General features: G+C 38.7%; 1 protein-coding gene across 5 annotated transcripts in view; it reads left to right on the top strand.

Moving 5' to 3' along the window:
* The window catches only part of ehbp1 (EH domain binding protein 1), a 390,401-nt gene that overhangs the window by 31,828 nt on the left and 338,089 nt on the right, over window positions 1-20,484 (top strand). For 4 of the 5 annotated variants that reach the window (XM_087991708.1, XM_087991711.1, XM_087991710.1 and 1 more), the window contains exons 3-5: window positions 16,174-16,231; window positions 17,329-17,424; window positions 18,761-18,814. In XM_087991708.1, the coding sequence (XP_087847834.1) occupies window positions 16,174-16,231; window positions 17,329-17,424; window positions 18,761-18,814 (208 nt within the window). Of the gene's footprint in view, window positions 1-14,049; window positions 14,179-16,173; window positions 16,232-17,328; window positions 17,425-18,760; window positions 18,815-20,484 lie in introns of all 5 variants that reach the window. The other variant, XM_087991709.1, reaches the window with a different exon arrangement.

Here is a 20,484-nt window from a genome sequence, read left to right as displayed (position 1 = left end):
CAATAATTAGTGAAATAATTGGGCAGGTATTGAGCCCGCTTTATGCGAGGTGAAGGAAAATGTTCTGCGATGTCTTTAGTGATTACTGCTAATCTGTTCATGTTTGAGTATTTTAGCCAGTTTACATTCTTACTCCTTCTCAACGATTGTTTGCCTTCTGACTCTCACTTCATTACTGGTAGACTACTTATCGTTAAAAGTTAGTGCAGAAATGCAGCTGGAAGTGAGGACTAGGGCAATTGATGCCAAAGTGGTAGTAATGAGTCCTCGAACTGAGAAGCAGTGACAACAGTAAGTCCTGGAATCATGGGAAGAGACATTAGTACTTTGGGACTAAACAAATCAGTCAGAAAACAGCATGGTAATGGTTCTCCGATTTTTTTGGTCAGACTAGTTGAGCAAACAGTTGTCTCTGAAATTCTGAGCAGTAATTACTGGTTCTGGGATTTAATTGCTACATTTATTGTAGAAACAAAACCTAAGTACATTGATATTTGGGAAAAGTTATAATATTTTACATTTTGATAAGTCTTCAGATTTTTTAGCAGGCCTTAAAAAGTTATTTTCAAAAACAATATGCTTTGAAGTTCTCTGATCAATTCACAGATTATTAAAAGTAATTTGGTTGTCTTACCACGTTTATCGCTTACATCAATCTATGGCTTAATGAATAAGAAAGTAAAATCAGATAACTGCTCTTTATAAAAGCAGGGACAAAAGTGCTATCCAGGACTGTATTGTTCCACTTGATAATTTATTCTTATTTATTGTTTATTTAACAGTAATAGACATTTAAGTGGTCATTGGATAGGCATATGGACGAGAATGGAATAGTGTAGGTTAGATGGGCTTCAGATTGGTTCCACAGGTTGGCACAACATCGAGGGTCAAAGGGCCTGTACTGCGCTGTATGTTCTATGTTCTAAATCAAAGCTGTCTGCAATTAACTGTTTGACTTTGACAATTTCTAGTTAAAACCAAAATGTTACATTTGTTTTATTCTAATATTTAGAATAGGAGGAAGTATTCCCCAGAGGTCGTCATTAGAGCCACTGCTGTTTCTTGATATGCATTCATGGCTGAACTTGGAAGTATACCACAGTTTCAAAGTTTGCAGATGACATGAAGCTCCACTATAGTTAACAATAAGGATAATAACATAGTGAAAGGGAAAGACAGATGGAAAACAAAGTTTAAGCCAGAGAAGTGAATTTCATACGTAGAACGAGTAGAGGGAATACAAACTGGGACAATTTACAAGCTGCAGGAATAGGGGGACTTGAAATTGTATGTATGCAAAGCTTTGTAGATGGCTGTCCAGTTTGTGAAGGATGTTAAAGCAAAAGGGTTCCTTGGCATTATAAATAATGAAAAGCAAGAAATTGCTGCCAAACCAATATAAAAGTTATATCACAGCAGGAGATTTTTTGGCAAATTCAGGGCATCCCATTTTGGTAAGGATCTTGAGAGGGTGCAGAGAAGACTTACTAGAATGGTATAAAAATGAAAGACTTATGTTAAATGGAGACAGGAGAAGTTAGTGTTGATCTTCTTGGAATAGAGAAAGTTAATGGGTGATGGAGCTGTTAAAATTTGAGGAATTTTAGTGAATAAGTACAGAGAAATTGTGTCCAGGAGCAAGCAAGCCAAACGTGTCCCTGAGTTCCAAAGTGAAGGCCTGAAGTGTATTCAGAGTTCTTCCAAGATCATCAGCGATGAGCCTGATGGTTTGATGATATCAACTTCACTGGTTGAAGGGTGGAGGAGGACATTAAATGCTCCACAGCCAATGTCATATTGGTGAAGGGGCATTGGAATGGAGGCTTGGACAAGCAAGCGGTGAGCTGCATCTACCAGGTAACCACTCTTACATCCAAGTTGGAAATGTCACTGTCTAATTCCTCAGGAGAGAAAAGGGAATTGCAAACTGTTTATAAAAAATGAGGTTAGGTATTAATGAGATACAAATACTTGGAAAGAAGGTTTACAAGTGAGATTCTGAATTCACTGTTGAAACGTTAAGGGGAAAATTAGATTTTTTTCCCCTGACATTTAGAATCAGACATTTTCATTCTCACTGTATTTTCCATTTTTTGCCGTTACCAACATCACTTAAGGCATGGGAAAGTTCCACACTGTACCTCTATTCTTCACTGTCACTGGATCAAAATCTTTGAACTTCCTCCCAAACACCACTGTTCAAACTTTATACATAAACTAAGAATATACCAGATGGACTGCAGTGGTTCAAAAAGGTAGCTCACCAACTTCTCAAGCAATTAAAGAAGAGCATTAAAAATTGCATTCCACAAAGTAATTAAAAACACAGTCATAGAGATGTACAGCACGGAAACAGACACTTCAGTCCAACTTGTCCATGCCCACCAGATATCCTAACCTAATCTAGTCCCATTTGCCAGCACTTGGCCCATTTCCCTCTAAACCTTTCCTATACCCGTCCAGCTGCCTTTTAAATGTTGTAATTGTACCAGCCTCCACTACTTCCTCTGGCAGCTCTGTGTGAAAAAGTTGCCCCTTTTAGGTCCCTTTTAAATTTTTACCCTCTCATCCTAAACCTATGCCCTCTAGTTCTGGATCTCCCCACCTCAGCGAAAAGACCTTGTTTATTTACCCTATCCATGCCCCTCATGATTTATAAACCTCCATAAGGTCACCCCTCAGCCTCAGAGTTATTATATGCATTTTTAATCTTTCACCCATCGTCCTACCTGTAAGACGCACTAGAAATCAGAAAATAGTTACAGCACAGGAGAGCATTTGGCTATCATATTCATTTTGGCTCTATGTCGGAGTAATTTAACTAGTCCCACTGCCCCAAGATGGTAAAAGTGGGGCAAACAGCAATAAATTAATAACATTTAGTACACAATTGTAATTCTTAATATTCACTGTAAATACTTTGAGTTACGTCAAATTGCAAGATGATCAATGTTTCTTTTAGAATTAGAATCCCAACACTGTGGAAATAGACACTTAGGCCCAATAAGTCCACACTTACCCTCCGAAGAGTAACCCACCCAGATCCATTCTCCTACCCTATCATCTATATTTATCCCTGACTAATGCCGCTAATTGACAGATCCCTGAACACTATGGACAATTTAGCATGGCCAGTTCACTTAACCTGCACATCTTTGGACTGTGGGAGGAAACCAGAGCACCTGGAGGAAACCCCCTCAGACACGGGGCGAATGTACAAACTCCACACAGATTGTCACTTAAGGCTGGAATCGAACCCAAGTCCCTGGCGCTGAGAGCGGCAGTGTTAACCACTGAGCCACCGTGCTGCATTAAAGTTGTTGTAGCCAAGTATTTGAAATTTATTGTTATTTTATAGTGTTTTATGGTTTAAGGAGCTTTAACTTGTTCCTGGTAGACATTTAGCGGCAGCAGTTTTATTGGCAGGGAAGGAAGGGAGAGTTCTTTACATTAAGAATTTTTGCTGATCTGGGAATTAAACCTGTCCGTAAAACAACATTTCCCACTAACCTTTCATTTTGGAATATTTTCTGATGTAATTGGCAGAAGTCTAACTTGTATTAATGTTGGTACTGTGTTTATGTCTTAAATGTTTTTGCTGTATTGTATAAAATAATATATTAGCAATTTACTTACATATGAACCCAAAGGCAATACAGATACTCAATTGCAGTAAAAAGAACACTACTGACTAGGTTTTGTAACCCATTTTCTCAGAGTTTTCTAAGTAATGTTTTTTTTCCTGAACTTGAGTTTTATAAATATTTGCATTACTTGTTAATAAGGACAATCTCGCACTCTATTTGTGTTTTTTTTCAGTCCTGTATCATTTTACTTTGAAAGTAAATAAACAAAAATGGGAATTGATGTGCATTAGATGAGAATTAGATGAGAGTAGGCTGTTTGGGTCTTTGAACTTGCTTCCCCATTCAGCAAGGTCATGGCTGAACTTCAGCTACAGCTTCCCATGTTCCCCATAGGAATCAGATTGAAGCAGATTGGGTTATGGGCACCACTTGCTTATTCGTTGTCCTTCTTAGCATAGGTCTCAATAGATGCAGACTTTGTCCATAGGAAATCTATACAGTTATTTGTCAAAATACTTTTATGAAAAGTTGAGTGCATTTCAAAAGTTTTATTCAGGTAAATGTTCGTTTTCTTCAAACAGAGAGGGTATTGTTACATGGAGTCAGAACTGTGATGATTGTATATATCAAAGTTTTGTAATTCTAAAGCTTCAGAAAGCATATTTAATTGAGAGATAAAACAGATATTATCAATACTTGTGAGTTTTGAGAAAATTTGTAGCTCGGGTTGAGGTTCTGGATGTAAGTTTGCTCACTGGGCTGGAAGGTTCATTTTAAGACATTTCGTCACCATACTAGGTAACCTCTTCAGTGAGTCTCCTGTGAAGCACTGGTGTTCGTGACCTGCTTTCTATTCATGTGTTTAGGATTCCTTGGGTTGGTGATGCCATTTCCTGTGGAAATGTCATTTGCTGTTCTTTTTCTCAGAGAGAGGTAAATGGGATCCAAGTTGATGTGTTTGTTGATAGAGTTCCGGTTGGAAAGCCATGCTTCTAGGAATTCTCATGTGTGTCTCTGTTTGGCTTGTCCTTGGATGGATGTGTTGTCCCAGTCAAAGTGGTGTCCTTCCTCATCTGTATGTAAGGATACTAGTGAGAGTGGGCCATGTCTTTTTTGTGGCTCTTTGATGATCACAGGAGGCTAACTGATGATCTTATCTGGTATGGTGATGGAACACCTGAAAATGAACCTTCAACTTTCATCCATTATCAATATTCATCTTAATTTGGGTTATTTGTTAAGCTGAATTTTGAATGGAAAATGAAAGATATTATCACTAACACTTTGTTCCTTGCTTTGACATGGGAGTGTCCTAATGTTAACATCTGTGAGAACAGTGACATCTGAAGCATACACTGAAAGACATACAAAATTCCACAAACCAATCACCAATGTACTATTTTGAAAGATTCCAGAATTACTGACAGGTGCTGGCAGACTTTGACTGCCTGCTATCCTAACTCAGTGCTGCCATGCTTTACTCCCTTTGCTGCTCACAGGCACCAGGAATTTATCAGTGAGTTAAATCTTACAAAATACTTCCCACCTGCCTAATTCTAGTTCTGTGTTACTTTCCACAATATAGTAAATACTAACCTGAACAATCCCTTCATATTGCCAAATTCCAGCAGCTTAAATGTGTTATTGCCAAATTCTGGAGCCTTATCCCTTTTCTGTCAAAGGGATAATTGCAGGCAATATGCAATCATCCAATCATCTGCTACTATAGATCCTTGAAATACACCAGATATTTTCCATTCCTGCTGCTGGGATTAAAACCATATTCTTTGCACAATGGGCAAAGCCATAAGACACATTACTTATAATGAAGAAATCTATTGTCCATTTTTCTGGATTCTACTGATATTTATTAAGCATTTAAGCTTGCCATGTATGTATGCTGTTTTTGGAAATGAAGTATTGATTTTCACCATAATGGTTGTTGCTAAACATTGCTATTAACTGCAATATATTTCAATACTTGTGTACAAATCAGAAACCTATTGTGTTCTTTCCAAAGTTACTTTTATAATTTTAGTTCCCCTATCATTGAAAGCAGCCTGAATGATTCAGTATTTAAGAGAGTTTTTAGTTCAAGCTAGTAATGAGCAGAATAAGCCACCAGTTTCAGTGTGGAAATCGTTAATAAATCCCACTTTCTTAATACTGACCTACTGTCAGTATAATTAAAATTTATGAATGTAGGTTTGCCTACTGAGCTGGAAGGTTCGTTTTCATCTAGAACCTCAACCTTAGCTATAAATCTTCTCAAATTTGCTAATTAAAATTTTTCTCAGCGTACTGTGTTGGGAGGGGAAAATTGTCTGTGTATGAAATTCATGCGTGTGTCAAGCTAACAGGTGAGAATTGTGAATCTTCTTGAAGTAAAATTGCATGTCAGCTCACGTGAAAATTTCCTATCTGACTCCTCCCCAACCCATCAATTGTTAATTTAGCAACGAATCAACACCTATGGGAGAAGAGGGGTGAAAATTGAGAAAAGAGAAAGGCAACGAACCTTTTATTTCAATGTCAGTTTTATTTTTGCATTCACCAGATGTTTTAAGCTGTTGCAGCTATTGTGATTTTAATCAGTTATTTAAAATGTCCCTGTCCATCTCCTCCAATTAATGTAAAATGAACATGTTGCTACGAGAATAATAATCTTGAGCTAAATCTTAAATGCTGTGCAGAACTAGACAATTGTATGAAATCAGACATACTTGAATACATTACATGTCAAGTTTGTAGTTGAACTGAGTGGGCCACTTGGCTTCTCCCTTGAGCAAATTTGCAAGTGACTACTTTGACCTGTTGGTTTGTAATGCTAATACAACAGGAAGGGAGGATGGTATGCCTGGACATCTAAAATCTAGCTGTCTGAAAACTGGATGTTTTTGAAAACTTTTCATTTGAGATTCAGTTAAATGAAATTTGAACTTATTGTTCAAATGTTGGGACAATTCAGCTAGGCATTAGTTCTTTGTGGCATGCTGGACTAGTTACTGGCTTTCACACTTGTTATGTGCTGCCATAGAATCAAAGAGGTCTACAGCACATAAAAAGGCCGTTCAGCCCATTACGTCTATGCCAGTCAAAACAACCACCTAACTATTCTAATCCTGTTTTCCAGCACTTAAATTCATTACTTTTATATTAGATTAGATTCCCTACAGTGTGGAAACAGGCCCTTCGGCCCAACAACTCCGCACCGACCCTCCGAAGAGTAACCCACCCAGACCCATTTCCCTCTAACTAATGCACCTAACACTATAAGCAATTTTACATGGCCAATTCACCTGAACTGCACATCTTTGGACTGTGGGAGGAAACCAGAACAACCGGAGGAAGCCCACGCAGACACTAGGAGAATGTGCAAACTCCACACAGGCAGACACCCGAGGCTGGAATCGAACCTGGGACCCTGGTGCTGTGAGGCAGCAGTGCTAACCACTGAGCCACCGTGCCGCTCATGAATATATCTTGGCATTGCAAATGCACATCTAAACACTTCTTAAATGTTATCAGTATTTTTGCCTCTTCTACCCTTATGCACATTGAATTTGAGATTCCCTCCACCCTGTGGGTGAAAACAATTTTCCTCACATCTCCTCTATACCTTTTGCCCCTTTTCTTAGAGCTATGCCCCTTGGTCATTGATTGCTGTATCAAGGGGGAGTTTCTTTTTGTCAACCCTATATAAGCTGTTCATAACGTTGTATATCTTAGTCTTGTTTTCTTTCATTGTCTAAGGAAAACAACCTCAGTCTGTCCAATCTGCCTTCATAACTGAAACTTTCTGGTCCAGGTAACATCCTGGTAAATCTCTTTTGCAACTTCTCCAATGCTATCACATCCCTGCTATAATGTGAATTCTAGAAATGCACATAATATTCTTGCTACCGCCTAGCCAATGTTTTATACAATTCCAGTGTAATGTTTTTGCTGTTAAATTTTGGTTTAATTCCCATGCTGCAATTTGACCTGAACAAAATCTGGGGAAATCTGAAATGGTCTTAATCTCAATAATGATGGACTTCGATGTCCAACTTGAATTCACTCAGATTGTTGTATGCTTTTATGAAATAACTGCTTTTGGTTTCCCTGTCAGTGCTGCCCATGTTTCTGACCATCTAGCTATGAAGCCATAGTATATTTTCTGCTTTATTTCTATAGAGCAGAAACTCAAAACTTGCTTGATACTGATTTTCAGAGTCCTTAATAGGGTTCTTCAGGAAGCCGTGCAATAAAAACACTATTTAAGTTGACATTATGTCAGCATAATCAGTACTGGATATGTATACTAGCGGGTTGAAGGATTACGGAGAGCGGGCAATAAAGTGGAACTGAGTCCAAGATGAGATCAGCCAAGATCGTTATCAACTGGCCGAGCAGTCTCAATGATCTGAATTGCCTACTCCAGCTCCTAATTCTTACATTCTTATATAGCAGGTAGATTGAAGGTCCTACATCCATATTCTGATATCCGTATTCTGGTCTGAGTACAGACTTCCATTTATGTAGCATCTTTCATAACATAAGGCAGGTCCCAAAGTGCATTATAGCCGATAAAGGATCTTTGAAGCATAGTCACATGCTAACAATGTGGCAGCCAATTTGTGCACAGAAAGCTCCACAAACAATGAGCTGAGAATTGGTTGACTTAAGGTATAAATATTGATCAGGATCTATGGAAAACTCCCCTCCTCATAGAACAATACAGCCGCAGTACAGGCCCTTCAGCCCTCGATGTTACGCTGACCTGTGAAAGCGATCTGAAGCCCATCTATTCAAAAATTAGCTGGGGATCTCTTGTGTACACCAGTTAACCAGCAGTTTTTTCCTTCTGAAGAGAATGAGCTGAATCATAATATGGAAGAAAGAATACAAATGAAAAAAAGTTGAACACAGATATGTGAATTATTCACCTTTTGTTTTAATATAAGAGAAGCTTGTAAGGTTGCTAACAACTGTGAACATATGTTTTGTTACTGCTAACTGCTTGTTCTATTATTCTTAAACTTGCTTGACAGTTCAAACCTAAAAATAGACTTATTGTTTTTTTTATTTTCCGGAGGCCCGGAATCCTGTGGAGATGAGAGAGAATCAGTACGTGATGCCACATTCTCTGTTCCTTAAAGTACTGTAGCACACAAAAATACCCAGATATCCAGGAAACAGAACAATACAAAGGTTGTGGACATTCCACCTACAAGAGATGAAGCATCAAGCAATTAAAAAGGATTAAAAAATGAACAGTCATATTGACAAAGCCACTCTGGAGATTAGATCTTGATAAGTGGATCTGGCTAGGAGTTCAGTTTGAGTCTCAGAGTCATGGCCTGATCCAAACGTTGCCAATAAATTTACACAACTGCTATAGCTTACTCACTGGTAGGAAGAATTGCTATAGATAATTCCAAGTTAGAACTATTGCAAAAAATAATTCTTCACAATGTTTTAAAATACCTGATGAAACAAGTTTCAGATACTGGGAACTTTCATCATTGTATGATAACCATATCCAGTCCTGTCCAGACATGTCTGCCTCAAAGGCTTCATATTTTGCTAATGTTGGGGATGCCATATAGAATGTGAATGTGATATTTTACCTGCTTATACGTCAATATTTGATATGGAGACTTTTGTGATCCTTGTTGACTTCAAACAAAAAAAATCAACTTGCATTTGTTCTGCAGCTTTCAGCAAAAAAAAATCCCAAGGCACGTCGAAAAAGATTTTAGAAATGATATTAAACAGAAGCTACAAAATCATGAAGAGTATAGACCGGGTAGGTAGAGATAAGCTTTTTCCCAGGGTGAAGGATTCAATAACGACAGGTCATGCTTTCAAGTTGAGAGGTGAAAAGGGGGATACACACGGCAAGTACTTTACACAGACGGTGATGGGTGTCTGGAACGCGTTGTCAGCAGAGGTAGTAGAGGCAGGCACGGTAGATTCATTTAAGATGCGTCTGGACAGATGCGTGAGTAGGTGGGGAGCAGAGGGATACAGATGCTTAGGAATTGGACGACAGGTTTAGACAGTACATTTGGATCGGCTCAGGCTTGGAGGGCCGAAGGCTCTATTCCTGGGCTGTAAATTTTCTTTATTCTGTGTTCTATTCAGTAATCTTGTAAATAAATTGTTTTGTTTTAAAACTAAGTCGTTTGACCAGCTGATTCTCTCCTGGAATATCCACTTTTAACCTGCTTTAAACAACCAGCAAAGTTAGGGTCTGGGCTACCTTCTTCAAATGTTCTGAGGGGTCCGGCCTGGTCCATAACACAAGTAACATTAGTGCCTCACATATGGCAAGCTATGACCATCTCCAATAAGAGATGATCTAACACCCCCCCCCTCCCCCTTGATATGCAATAGTGTTGCTATAACTGAATTCCCCCACTGTCAGCATGCTTGGAGTTACCATTGACCAGAAGCTCATTTGGACTCACACCATAAACACAGTTATTACAAGAGCATGTCAGAGACTAGGAATATTGCAACAAGTAACTCATCTCCTCAAAGCCTGTCAAAAATTCACCAGTGACCTTTAGGCATGATATTGCAAACACATGATCACTTCCATCTAGAATGACAAGTGCAGCAGATACTTAGGAATACCATGTCCAAGTTCCCCTCCAAGACACTCACTATCCTGACTTGGAAATATATCACCATTCTTTCACTGTTGCTACATCAAAACCCTGGCATTTCCTCCCTTATGGCATTATGGGTCAATCTGCGTCAAATAGTCTGCAGCATATTGAGAAGGCAAGTTGCTACCACTCTCAAGGTTAGCTAAGGACGGGCAATAAATGCTAGCTAGCCAGTGGCGTTCACGTCCTGTGCATAGATTAAACAAAATTGAAGGGATGACTTGTTGCGATTGCACAGGGTCTTGGTGTGACCACACCTGGGTTGTTGCAGTTTTGGTCTCCATATTAGTGGAAAGATGTTCTATAGAGGGAATGCAGCGAAGGTTTACTAAAATGATTTCTGGGATGGCAGGACTGACATATGAATAGAGACAATTGGTTAGTACTATATTCACAGGAGTTTAGAAGAATGAAGGGGGATCTCCTAGAAAGCTATGAAATTCTAACAGGACAAGATGGGATAAATGCAGGTTGCATGTTCCTGATGACTGGGGAGGCTAGAACCAGGGGTCACAGTCTGATGATGTGGGGTAGGCCATTTAGGCCTGAGATGAGGAGAAATTATTTCACCCAGAGAGAACTAAGCTCTCTGCCACAGAAAATGCTAAACTGTTAAATATTTTCAGGTTGGAGTTAAATCTAATGCTTGTGTCTAATGAGTTCAGATGATAAGGGAAGAAAGCAGGAAAAGGGCACTAAACCAAACAAAAACAAAACTGCAAGTGCTGGAAATCAGAAACAAAATCAGAAATTGCTGGATAAACTAAGCAGGTCTGGCAACAACTGTGGAGAGAAAACAGAATTAATGTTTCAGGTTCAGTGACCCTTCTTCAGAATAGAGTTGACTGATCAGCCATAATCATAAAGATTGGTGGACTAAGCTTGAAATGCTGAATAGCCTACTCCTTTTTTTTCTACGTTTATGTTTTAAACTGATTCTAGCCTCCAGTCTGTTGATATTACTGAAAATATTTGTTTCAGTAGCTTGTATTAAGATTTCACAAAAATTTGAAGGTTAATAGCACCAGTTTGCATACCTTTTGGTTCCTCATGGTAAGTCTATGTATCTTAACATGATCTTTTGATATGACGTCTTTTTAATGAAAAGTAGTTTTGTAATAATCTACTTACAACTGATTGCCAACTTACAAGTTATGACCCAGATTCTTAACTACCTCCTTTTACTTAGGGAAATAACTGTGAATACAATTTGAGTAATTTTCTGACCCTTGTTTTTTTTTTGTGAAGTTGTTACCTTTTGTCCAGAGCTTTAATTGAGTTTGAATGTGGGTGAAATAGGAGCAACTGACCTGTTATGTTTTACCTCCATTAGAATTAATTGTGCTCTGGAGGACAAGCTTGATGTAATTAATGCTTAAGCATCAGAAAAATACATAATAAATACTTACCAGGACACGAGGAATCATTAGTACCAAGACTAACCTGATCAGGTGTACCCGAGAATTCTGTGGGAAGCCAGACAAGTGATTGCTGGGCCTCTTGCTGAGATATTTGTATCATCGATAGTCACAGATGAGGTACCGGAAGACTGGAGGTTGGCAAACATGGTACCACTGTTTAAGAAGGGCGGTAAAGACAAGCCAGGGAACTATAGACCGGTGAGTCTGACCTCCGTGGTGGGCAAGTTGTTGGAGGGAATCCTAAAGGACAGGATGGACATGTATTTGGAAAGGCAAGGACTAATTAGGGATAGTCAACATGGCTTTGTGCGTGGGAAATCATGTCTCACAAACTTGATTGAGTTTTTTGAAGAAGTAACAAAGAAGCTTGATGAGGGCAGAGCAGTAGATGTGATCTATATGGACTTCAGTAAGGCGTTCGACAAAGTTTCCCATGGGAAACTGATTAGCAAGGTTAGATCTCATGGCATGCAGGAAGAACTAGCCATTTGGATACAAAACTGGCTCAAAGGTAGAAGACAGAGGGTGGTGGTGGAGGGTTGTTTTTCAGACTGGAGGCCTGTGACCAGTGGAGTGCCACAAGGATCGGTGCTGGGCCCTCTACATTTTGTCATTTACATAAATGATTTGGATGCGAGTATAAGAGGTACAGTTAGTAAGTTTGCAGATGACATCAAAATTGGAGGTGTAGTGGACAGCGAAGAGGGTTACCTCAGATTACAACAGGATCTGGATCAGATGGGCCAATGGGCTGAGAAGTGGCAGATGGAGTTTAATTCAGATAAATGCGAGGTTCTGCATTTTGGGAAAGCAAATCTTAGCAGGACTTATACACTTAATGGTAAGGTCCTAGGGAGTGTAGCTGGACAAAGGGACCTTGGAGTGCAGGTTCATAGCTCCTTGAAAGTGGAGTCTCAGGTAGATAGGATAGTGAAGGAGGCATTTGGTATGCTTTCCTTTATTGGTCAGAGTATTGAGTACAGGAGTTGGGAGGTCATGTTGCGGCTGTACAGGACATTGGTTAGGCCACTGTTGTAATATTGCGTGCAATTCTGGTCTCCTTCATATCGGAAAGATGTTGTGAAACTTGAAAGGGTTCAGAGAAGATTTACAGGGATGTTGCCAGGGTTGGAGGATTTGAGCTATAGGGAGAGGCTGAACAAGCTGGGGCTATTTTCCCTGGTATGTCAGAGGCTGAGGGGTGACCTTATACAGGTTTACAAAATTATGAGGGACATGGATAGGATAAGTAGACAAAGTCTTTTCTCTGAGGTCGGGGAGTCTAGAACTAGAGGGCATAGGTTTAGGGTGAGAGGGGAAAGATATAAACGAGACCTTTTATACGTAGAGGGTGGTATGTGTATGGAATGAGCTGCCAGAGGAGGTGGTGGACGCTGGTACAATTGCAACATTTAAGAGGCATTTGGATGGGTATATGAATAGGAAGGGTTTTGAGTGGTATGGGCCGGGTGCTGGCAGGTGGGATTATATTGGGTTGGGATATCTGGTCAGCATGGACAGGTTGGACCGAAGGGTCTGTTTCCATGCCGTACATCTCTATGACTCTAATTGTTTGTTGCCTATTCTGTAATTGTGTCAATAGGTTATATTGTGATCCTACATATACTGAACAATTTTTAATGTTTACCGTAAAAATCCACACTGTTTATTTTGTTAGACTGATTGAAGTAGTTTTAAAGTAACAAGTTTCTAATCTACATGCCATAATATAATCTTGTAATTGCTTGTTTAAGAGAAACTCGTGAGCAAAATTCAAAATCACAATAACATAGTTGCCAGCTCTGGTTGGACCTATTCCTGGAGATTAATTCACACGACATTTGCTGTCATCTGTTTTATTTGCTTTTTATCTGATTTAGAATGTGACATATTTCTCATAAAAGTCTATCAGAGTTGGAAAATTTAAGTAGAATGGTTTAGTGCTGGGCTTTCATCCGTGTTGGGCTTGTACCAAGATAGTAACTACCAAATAGTTTACTATCCCAGCACTGCAAAATGCGCAGCACCAAATTACCTTATTTAGAATTATTGTAATACTTAACAGATGTTTGTACTCAAGACATAATTTACTTCAGTTGACCCTAGACGTTTCAATATCAAAAAATACAAAAGTAGCCCTGTTGATGCTGGAATTTTCAAGTTAGCAGTTAAGGTAGAATCTGTGGAGAGAGAAACAGTAAATTTAAATATTGTTTCAGTGTCAAATAGAATCTCCAAATTGTTTTTGTGCTGAAGGAGGCCATTATCTCTGCATTGGTTCTCTGACCATTTGTTGATTTTGCACATCATTTTAAATCTGTGCTCTTTGGTTCTCAAACCTTTTATAAGCTGAATCAATTTCTCTGTATTTACTCTGTTCAGATCCATTAGGAAGTAGAGGTGCCAGTGTTGGACTGGGATGGGCAAAGTTAAAGATCACACAACCCCATGTTATAGTCCCAACAGGATTATTTGGAAGTACAAGCTTTTGGAACGTTGCTCCTTCGTCAGGTAACTAGTGGGGCAGGATCAAGGGGCACAGAATTTATAGTAAAAGATCAAAGTGTCATACAACTGATGCGATGTATTGAACAAACCTAGATTGCCATTAAGTCTTTAATCACTTAGAATGGGGTTGCAGATTTCGATTCATTAATATATAAATATCTATAACATTGTCTATAACATGGTGTGTGATCTTTAACTTTGTTCACCCCAGTCCAGGATTGAAATCTGTCATCTCTTCTGTGTCTGGCCTACACAGACTCCGGAATCACAGCAATGTGATTGACTTTGGGCAATTAGGAATGGGAAATAAATGCTGGCTTCATCTCATGTAGTCCCAACAGGTCTATCTGGAAGTACAGACTTTTGGAGCACTGCTCCTTAATCAGGTACCCGTGAGGATGGCCTCAACCGGGACCTTGGGTTCATGTTACCCGACAGGTAACACCACTACACTATTTTTTTCTCTTCCCCTCCCCCTCCCCCCCCCCCCCCCCCCCCCCCCCCCCCCCAAAACACACACTTTCTCCCCCACACTTTCAGATACATACAGACACACATACCCTCTCTCATACAACACACATACATCCCCCTCACTCTCAACCACACACGCACCCTCTCTCAGGCTTATACTCTGTCACACCTACACACACTACCAAGCACTTGCACATGCAAACACACATTCACTTGCACACACTCACACACACACACATATTTACATGCACTGTCTCTGTCTCTGTCTCTCTCTCTCTCTCTCACACACACACACACACACACACGGCTATGGGGTGAATTTGTATTTGCAGACACATTCTATTTTGCTCAAAAAGCAAACAATCCGCAGGCACTCAATCCATTTTATGAATTCCTACTTTGGAAATAGAACCAGTCTGACTCAAGATTGGGATACAGACAGACTCTAACCTCACACCTTTAATGCATTATCTGAGCTGAGATGTCACCTTTTTCTATAAACCTTAAGTTATCTCGAGAATGTGACTTAAATTCTGAGATTTACATATTAATGAACCGAAACCTGTAACTCATTCTAAAAGATGGGAGACTTAACAGCAAGCTATGTTTGTTTAATATATCATTTCAGTTGCATGACACTGTAATCTTTTGCTGTAAATTCTGTATCTTATGGTCCTGCTCCACAGCTACCTTTTGAAGGAATAGCGTTCCAAAAGCTTGTACTTCCAAATAAACCTGTTGGATTATAACTTGGTGTTGTGTGATTTTTAATTTGTCCACCCCAGTCCAACAGTGGCTCCTCCACACTATTGCATCTCATGCACAAGCAAAAAGAAACTGCATATTGAAGATTCTGTGCAGACATTATTTGTTAGATGACCTCCTTTTGTCCTGTAATAAAATAAGAAATGTGAATGCACACTTTAGCATGTCTTTTGCACTACTCAAGCTATCCTTCCCCTGAACTATTTTACACAATGTTGGCATTTCCAGTCTCTACCATTCCAGTCTCTCCTCATCAAACTTTACTCCATGTAATCCTCAACTTATATATTCCATGCTGTTTATATCCCATCTTTCACCAGGACTTACTCATCCATCACTCCTCTCCTTGCCTTCATTTGTGGCCTTCTGTTCTCCTGATAATTCCAGTTTAAAATATTAATCCTTTCATAGCCTTGTTGCTTCCTGTCTCTGTAATCTCCAGTTTTTGACAACTCATGCATGCATCCCAACCCTACCCATTCTTTACACACTCTGTCAACTTTGTCCACTTATACATCACTAGTCCATTTTGTCTCATTACACCTTTCTGTAGCAGCCTTGGATATTTTTCTACATTGAGAACACTGTAAATAAGTTGATTTATATTCTTTAGTTTTCTTCAAACAGTATGCTACTCGATATTTAATATGGTTCAATATTTGTTAAGCTTGTGGACATCGTTGACAAACGATAAATTGCTAGAAAATATTGCTTCTGTGAAGTAATTGATGAGCTAATTTTCTTTACTGTTCATTTTATTAGGCAACCTGACAAGCTTGTAGTGGTTTGGACAAGAAGAAGCAGACGGAAATCTTCCAAGGTATACATAAAATCTTTTTAGGTGGAAGTATCAGGAATCTGTTTGAATTTATCAAACAACTTAGTAATGAGTTTTAAAACAAAAATATAACAGTCATCTGGAAAAGGATTTTTAGTTAATTACATTAGAACTGTCAAGTCTGAAGGTGGATTAAAGGATGAGAGAGTGCTAGCATGGACTCGAGGGGAAGATGTTAACTAATCAATTTACTGAAATGGTTTTACAAGTACAGATCTCATGGAGAACAGTGTGATTTACATAACATTTTATCTGGAATGGATAGCAGACCATTGTACTGAAAGTTTGAATAGGTGATGTAGATCAGAGGATCTAGCGTGCAGGGCAAAATCACGTTGGTTTGAAGGCATGATCTCGGGCTGTATTCTTTATCTTTTTGTAAATGTATTCTTCAAAGTATTTCAGTTTGGTGATGACATTACATTTGGTGAGGTTGGTATAGAGGATCTTCTGTGTTTGGCTCAGAGCAATGGCATATGGTGCTAAACTCAGATAAGTACAATGCAATGCAATTTGGTAGAAAATGCAAGATTTCACACCCTTAATGTTACGGAAATGGGCTGTTTGGCCCAACAATTGGTGCTGGTGTGTGCTACATTTGCACCTTATTCCATCTTTCTTCACCTCTGCCTATCATTCGCAGTCCTTTATTTACTTCTCTCCCATGCTTGTCTAATTGCTCCTTTGGCTTCACCTGCTCCCCTGGTAGCACGTTCCACATTCTCTTGCTTAGGAAAAGATGTTTCTTCTAAATCTCCCATCAACATTCTTGGTGACTATCCTATTTGAATGATTTTTCATTTATGCTGAGGGAAGTATTCTCTCTCTATTCCCTTTATCAAAACTTTTCATGAATTGAAAGACCTCTAGTAGGTCACCACTGTCCTTTTCTCAGGAGAAGAGAGATCTAGCCTATCAATCCTTTCTATGTGTGTTACTCTGCATTTTTGGGATTGTCTTTATAATTTGTAGGTTATAATATTGTTTAAACATGCTTTATGGCTTTAATGGAAATTTTGTGTTACATTTGTGATATGTATAAATTATTAAAGGTTTTTGCTTTCTGTTTCCTTTTGAAGGCTCATAGCTGGCAACCAGGAATTAAAAATCCATATCGAGGAGTTGTGGTTTGGCCTGTTCCTGAAAACATTGAAATCACTGTGACTCTTTTCAAGGTATAGCAACTTCTAATCTCCTGTTTCTGCTGTACCAGCTTCCACATTAGAAGGCTAATTAGCTAGAGTGGTGCTTTATGACAAAACAAGCTTGTACCTGCGCCTTAGCAAAATATGGGTCAAATCAATGAAATGGTAAAACGACAGCTAAAATAAGCATCATTAACTCATGTTTACAACTAATGCTGTTCTGCATATAATAAACTAAAGCTTCAAATCATTTTCAAAATAGCTTGCCATTTGTGTGTATTTATAATGCTATCAGCTACTGATGAAACAAAAAATGTTAAACTGAGTAATCTGCCTAGCAACCTCAACATCTAATATATTTTACATAACAGTTGCTATGCAGTCTGTGGATGTAACACATCTCCAGCATGAACTGATGTGCATAATTACAGCTTTCAGTTTCCTGTAGGAAAAGCCTTGTCATTTGTAATTGTACTATTGCAGAAAAACATAACTGATCTCTTGGAGAAAGCAATTTCAATATGTTGGTATATGCTGGTTCTTGCTCGTTTGCAGTCCTAACTTGCAGTTTTTTTTATCTGGTTTCCATGATTCATTGTAATGAAATGATAAAAGTGCAAACAGAACTATATTTTGTTACAAATTCACACTCCATTATTGTCAAATAGTATTAAGATATGGGAATTGTTTGGAGTGAATGAATAATTTGTTATTTAACTGAGGAGTTTGAGTAGTGCTTTTATGAAAAACAAAACAATTATTTTGAAGGGTTTAATTTGTCTTGTACTTTGTTATTTTTAAAAATAATATACTCTGACTTGTACAATAAAAACAGCACTAATAAGAATACTTTTCAAAACAACCAAATGCACTGCATTGTCATTAATAGTGAATGGAAATTATTCTGTAGAACTGTAATGTGAAGAAGCCTTGGGCTTATCTCTTGATAGTAGTTGATGCCTCTGGCAGTTCCATAAGAACTCTGTATGCTGTCTTGTCCATTGCCATGGGTGAGGTTTTGGGTACTGGCCAAAGTATACCATTAGTTGATGCAAGATGATTATTGCAGATTAATTGATAAGCAGTTGACCATAAATGTTTTATTAGATTAATTCCTGCTTAGAAATAAATTACATGTATTTATTTTTATATAATGCTTTTGTTCATTTTCCACTCCTGCATGTAGAAAAATACTGAGAGCATTTTGTACTTCTGATTAATTCTCACCCATTGTACAAAGTGGCAAACAGCCATTTTTTTCTGTTTATTTTGTCTGTATGCAATTACAAGCTGTTCACATCACATATGGACATTTTTAAAACTGGAATTATAGTAACTGTAAAATAATTTTATATTCACTTTTCAGGATCCACATGCTGAGGAATTTGAAGATAAAGAATGGACTTTCGTTATAGAAAATGTAAGTTTAGTGTTGTATTATTGTTACTTCACTGCTTTACAGGTTGGATTGTTAATGTTACGTATTTTCCAAACCAAGTAGCACTACCAGAAGGTAGACCCATTTTCTTTGCTCTTATAAATTAAACTTTTCTGGCACCTGATCCAGCTGATTTGTGACCAACCTCAAAGAATTGCACCATGAAATCAAATTGCATTTGTGTATATTTTTTAAAAAAGGGTGGTAGTGCTTTGGTTATTTTAGCAACTTGACCTATATGAATTCCTGGATTTTGACTAATTAAGTGATTGGGAAAGTCAAACAGAGGTGATGTGCTGCCTTATTAGAGAAAAGTCAATTAAATCTGTCAGTGCTCGCCACAGTCTGGAATATGGAGAAGCATTAACAGAGGCCTTGGAATATATTATATATTGTTGAAAAATATGTATTGGAATAGTTAAGGTCAAAATAAAAAAAAATGTTCGGGAAGTAAGAGTGAGATGAATATGTGATAAGGATGTCACTTGTTACTTAACAGTTTGTAATGTCAGAATTTCCTCGATATAAGAAAGGCTTACATTTTTATAGTGCTTTTCACTACTATTGGAACATATGCTATGAATTGCAGAAAGCTAGTATGCAGGTACAGCAGGTAATTAGTAAGGCAGATGGAATTTTAGCATTTATTGCTCAAGAAATAGAGTATAAAAGCAGGGAAGTGCTGCAATTGTACAAGGTATTGGTGAGACTGCATCTGGAATACTGTGTACAATTTTGATCCCAGTTACATTGGAGGCAATTCAGAGAAGGTTCACTTCATTAATTTCAGAAATGAAAGGCCTGTCATATGAAGAGAAATTGAACAGTTTAGACCTAACCCGCTAGAGTTGAGAAGAACAAGAGGAGATCTAATCTTGGAGTGCAGGTTCATAGCTCCTTGAAAGTGGAGTTGCAGGTAGATAGGATAGTGAAGAAGGCGTTTGGTATGCTTTCCTTTATTGGTCAGAGTATTGAGTACAGGTGTTGGGAGGTCATGTTGCATCTGTACAGGACATTGGTTCGGCCACTGTTGTAATATTGCGTGCAATTCTGGTCTCCTTCCGATTGGAAAGATGTTGTGAAATTTGAAAGGGTTCAGAAAATATTTACAAGGATTGCCAGGGTTGGAGGATTTGAGCTTTAGGGAGAGGCTGAACAGGCTGGGGCTGTTTTCCCTGGAGCATCGGAGGCTGAGGGGTGATATTATAGAGGTTTACAAAATTATGAGGGGCATGGATAGGGTAAATAGACAAAGTCTTTTCCCTGGGATCGGGGAGTCCAGAACTAGAGGGCATAGGTTTAGGGTGAGAGGGGAAAGATATAAAAGAGACCTAAGGGGCAGCTTTTTCACACGGAGGGTGGTATGTGTATGGAATGAACTGCCAGAGGAAGTGGTGGAGGCTTGTACAATTGCAACGTTTAAGAGGCATTTGGATGGGTATATGAATAGGAAGGGTTTGGAAGGATATGGGCCGGGTGCTGGCAGGTAGTAATAGATTGGGTTGGGATATCTAGTCGGCATGGACGGGTTGGACCGAAGGGTCTGTTTCCATGCTGCACATCTTTATGCCTCTATGACTCTAAGATATATAAGATGCTAAAGTGGATTGACAAAGTTGATGTAAAGAGGGAGGCAGTCTAGAACAAGCTGT

Source organism: Chiloscyllium plagiosum, unplaced genomic scaffold (assembly GCF_037043375.1).
Source record: "Chiloscyllium plagiosum isolate Xiang-an unplaced genomic scaffold, Cpla_swu_hap1 HiC_scaffold_10, whole genome shotgun sequence".
NCBI classification, from domain to species: Eukaryota; Metazoa; Chordata; class Chondrichthyes; order Orectolobiformes; family Hemiscylliidae; genus Chiloscyllium; species Chiloscyllium plagiosum.
This window is presented reverse-complemented; position numbering and strand designations above follow the sequence as displayed.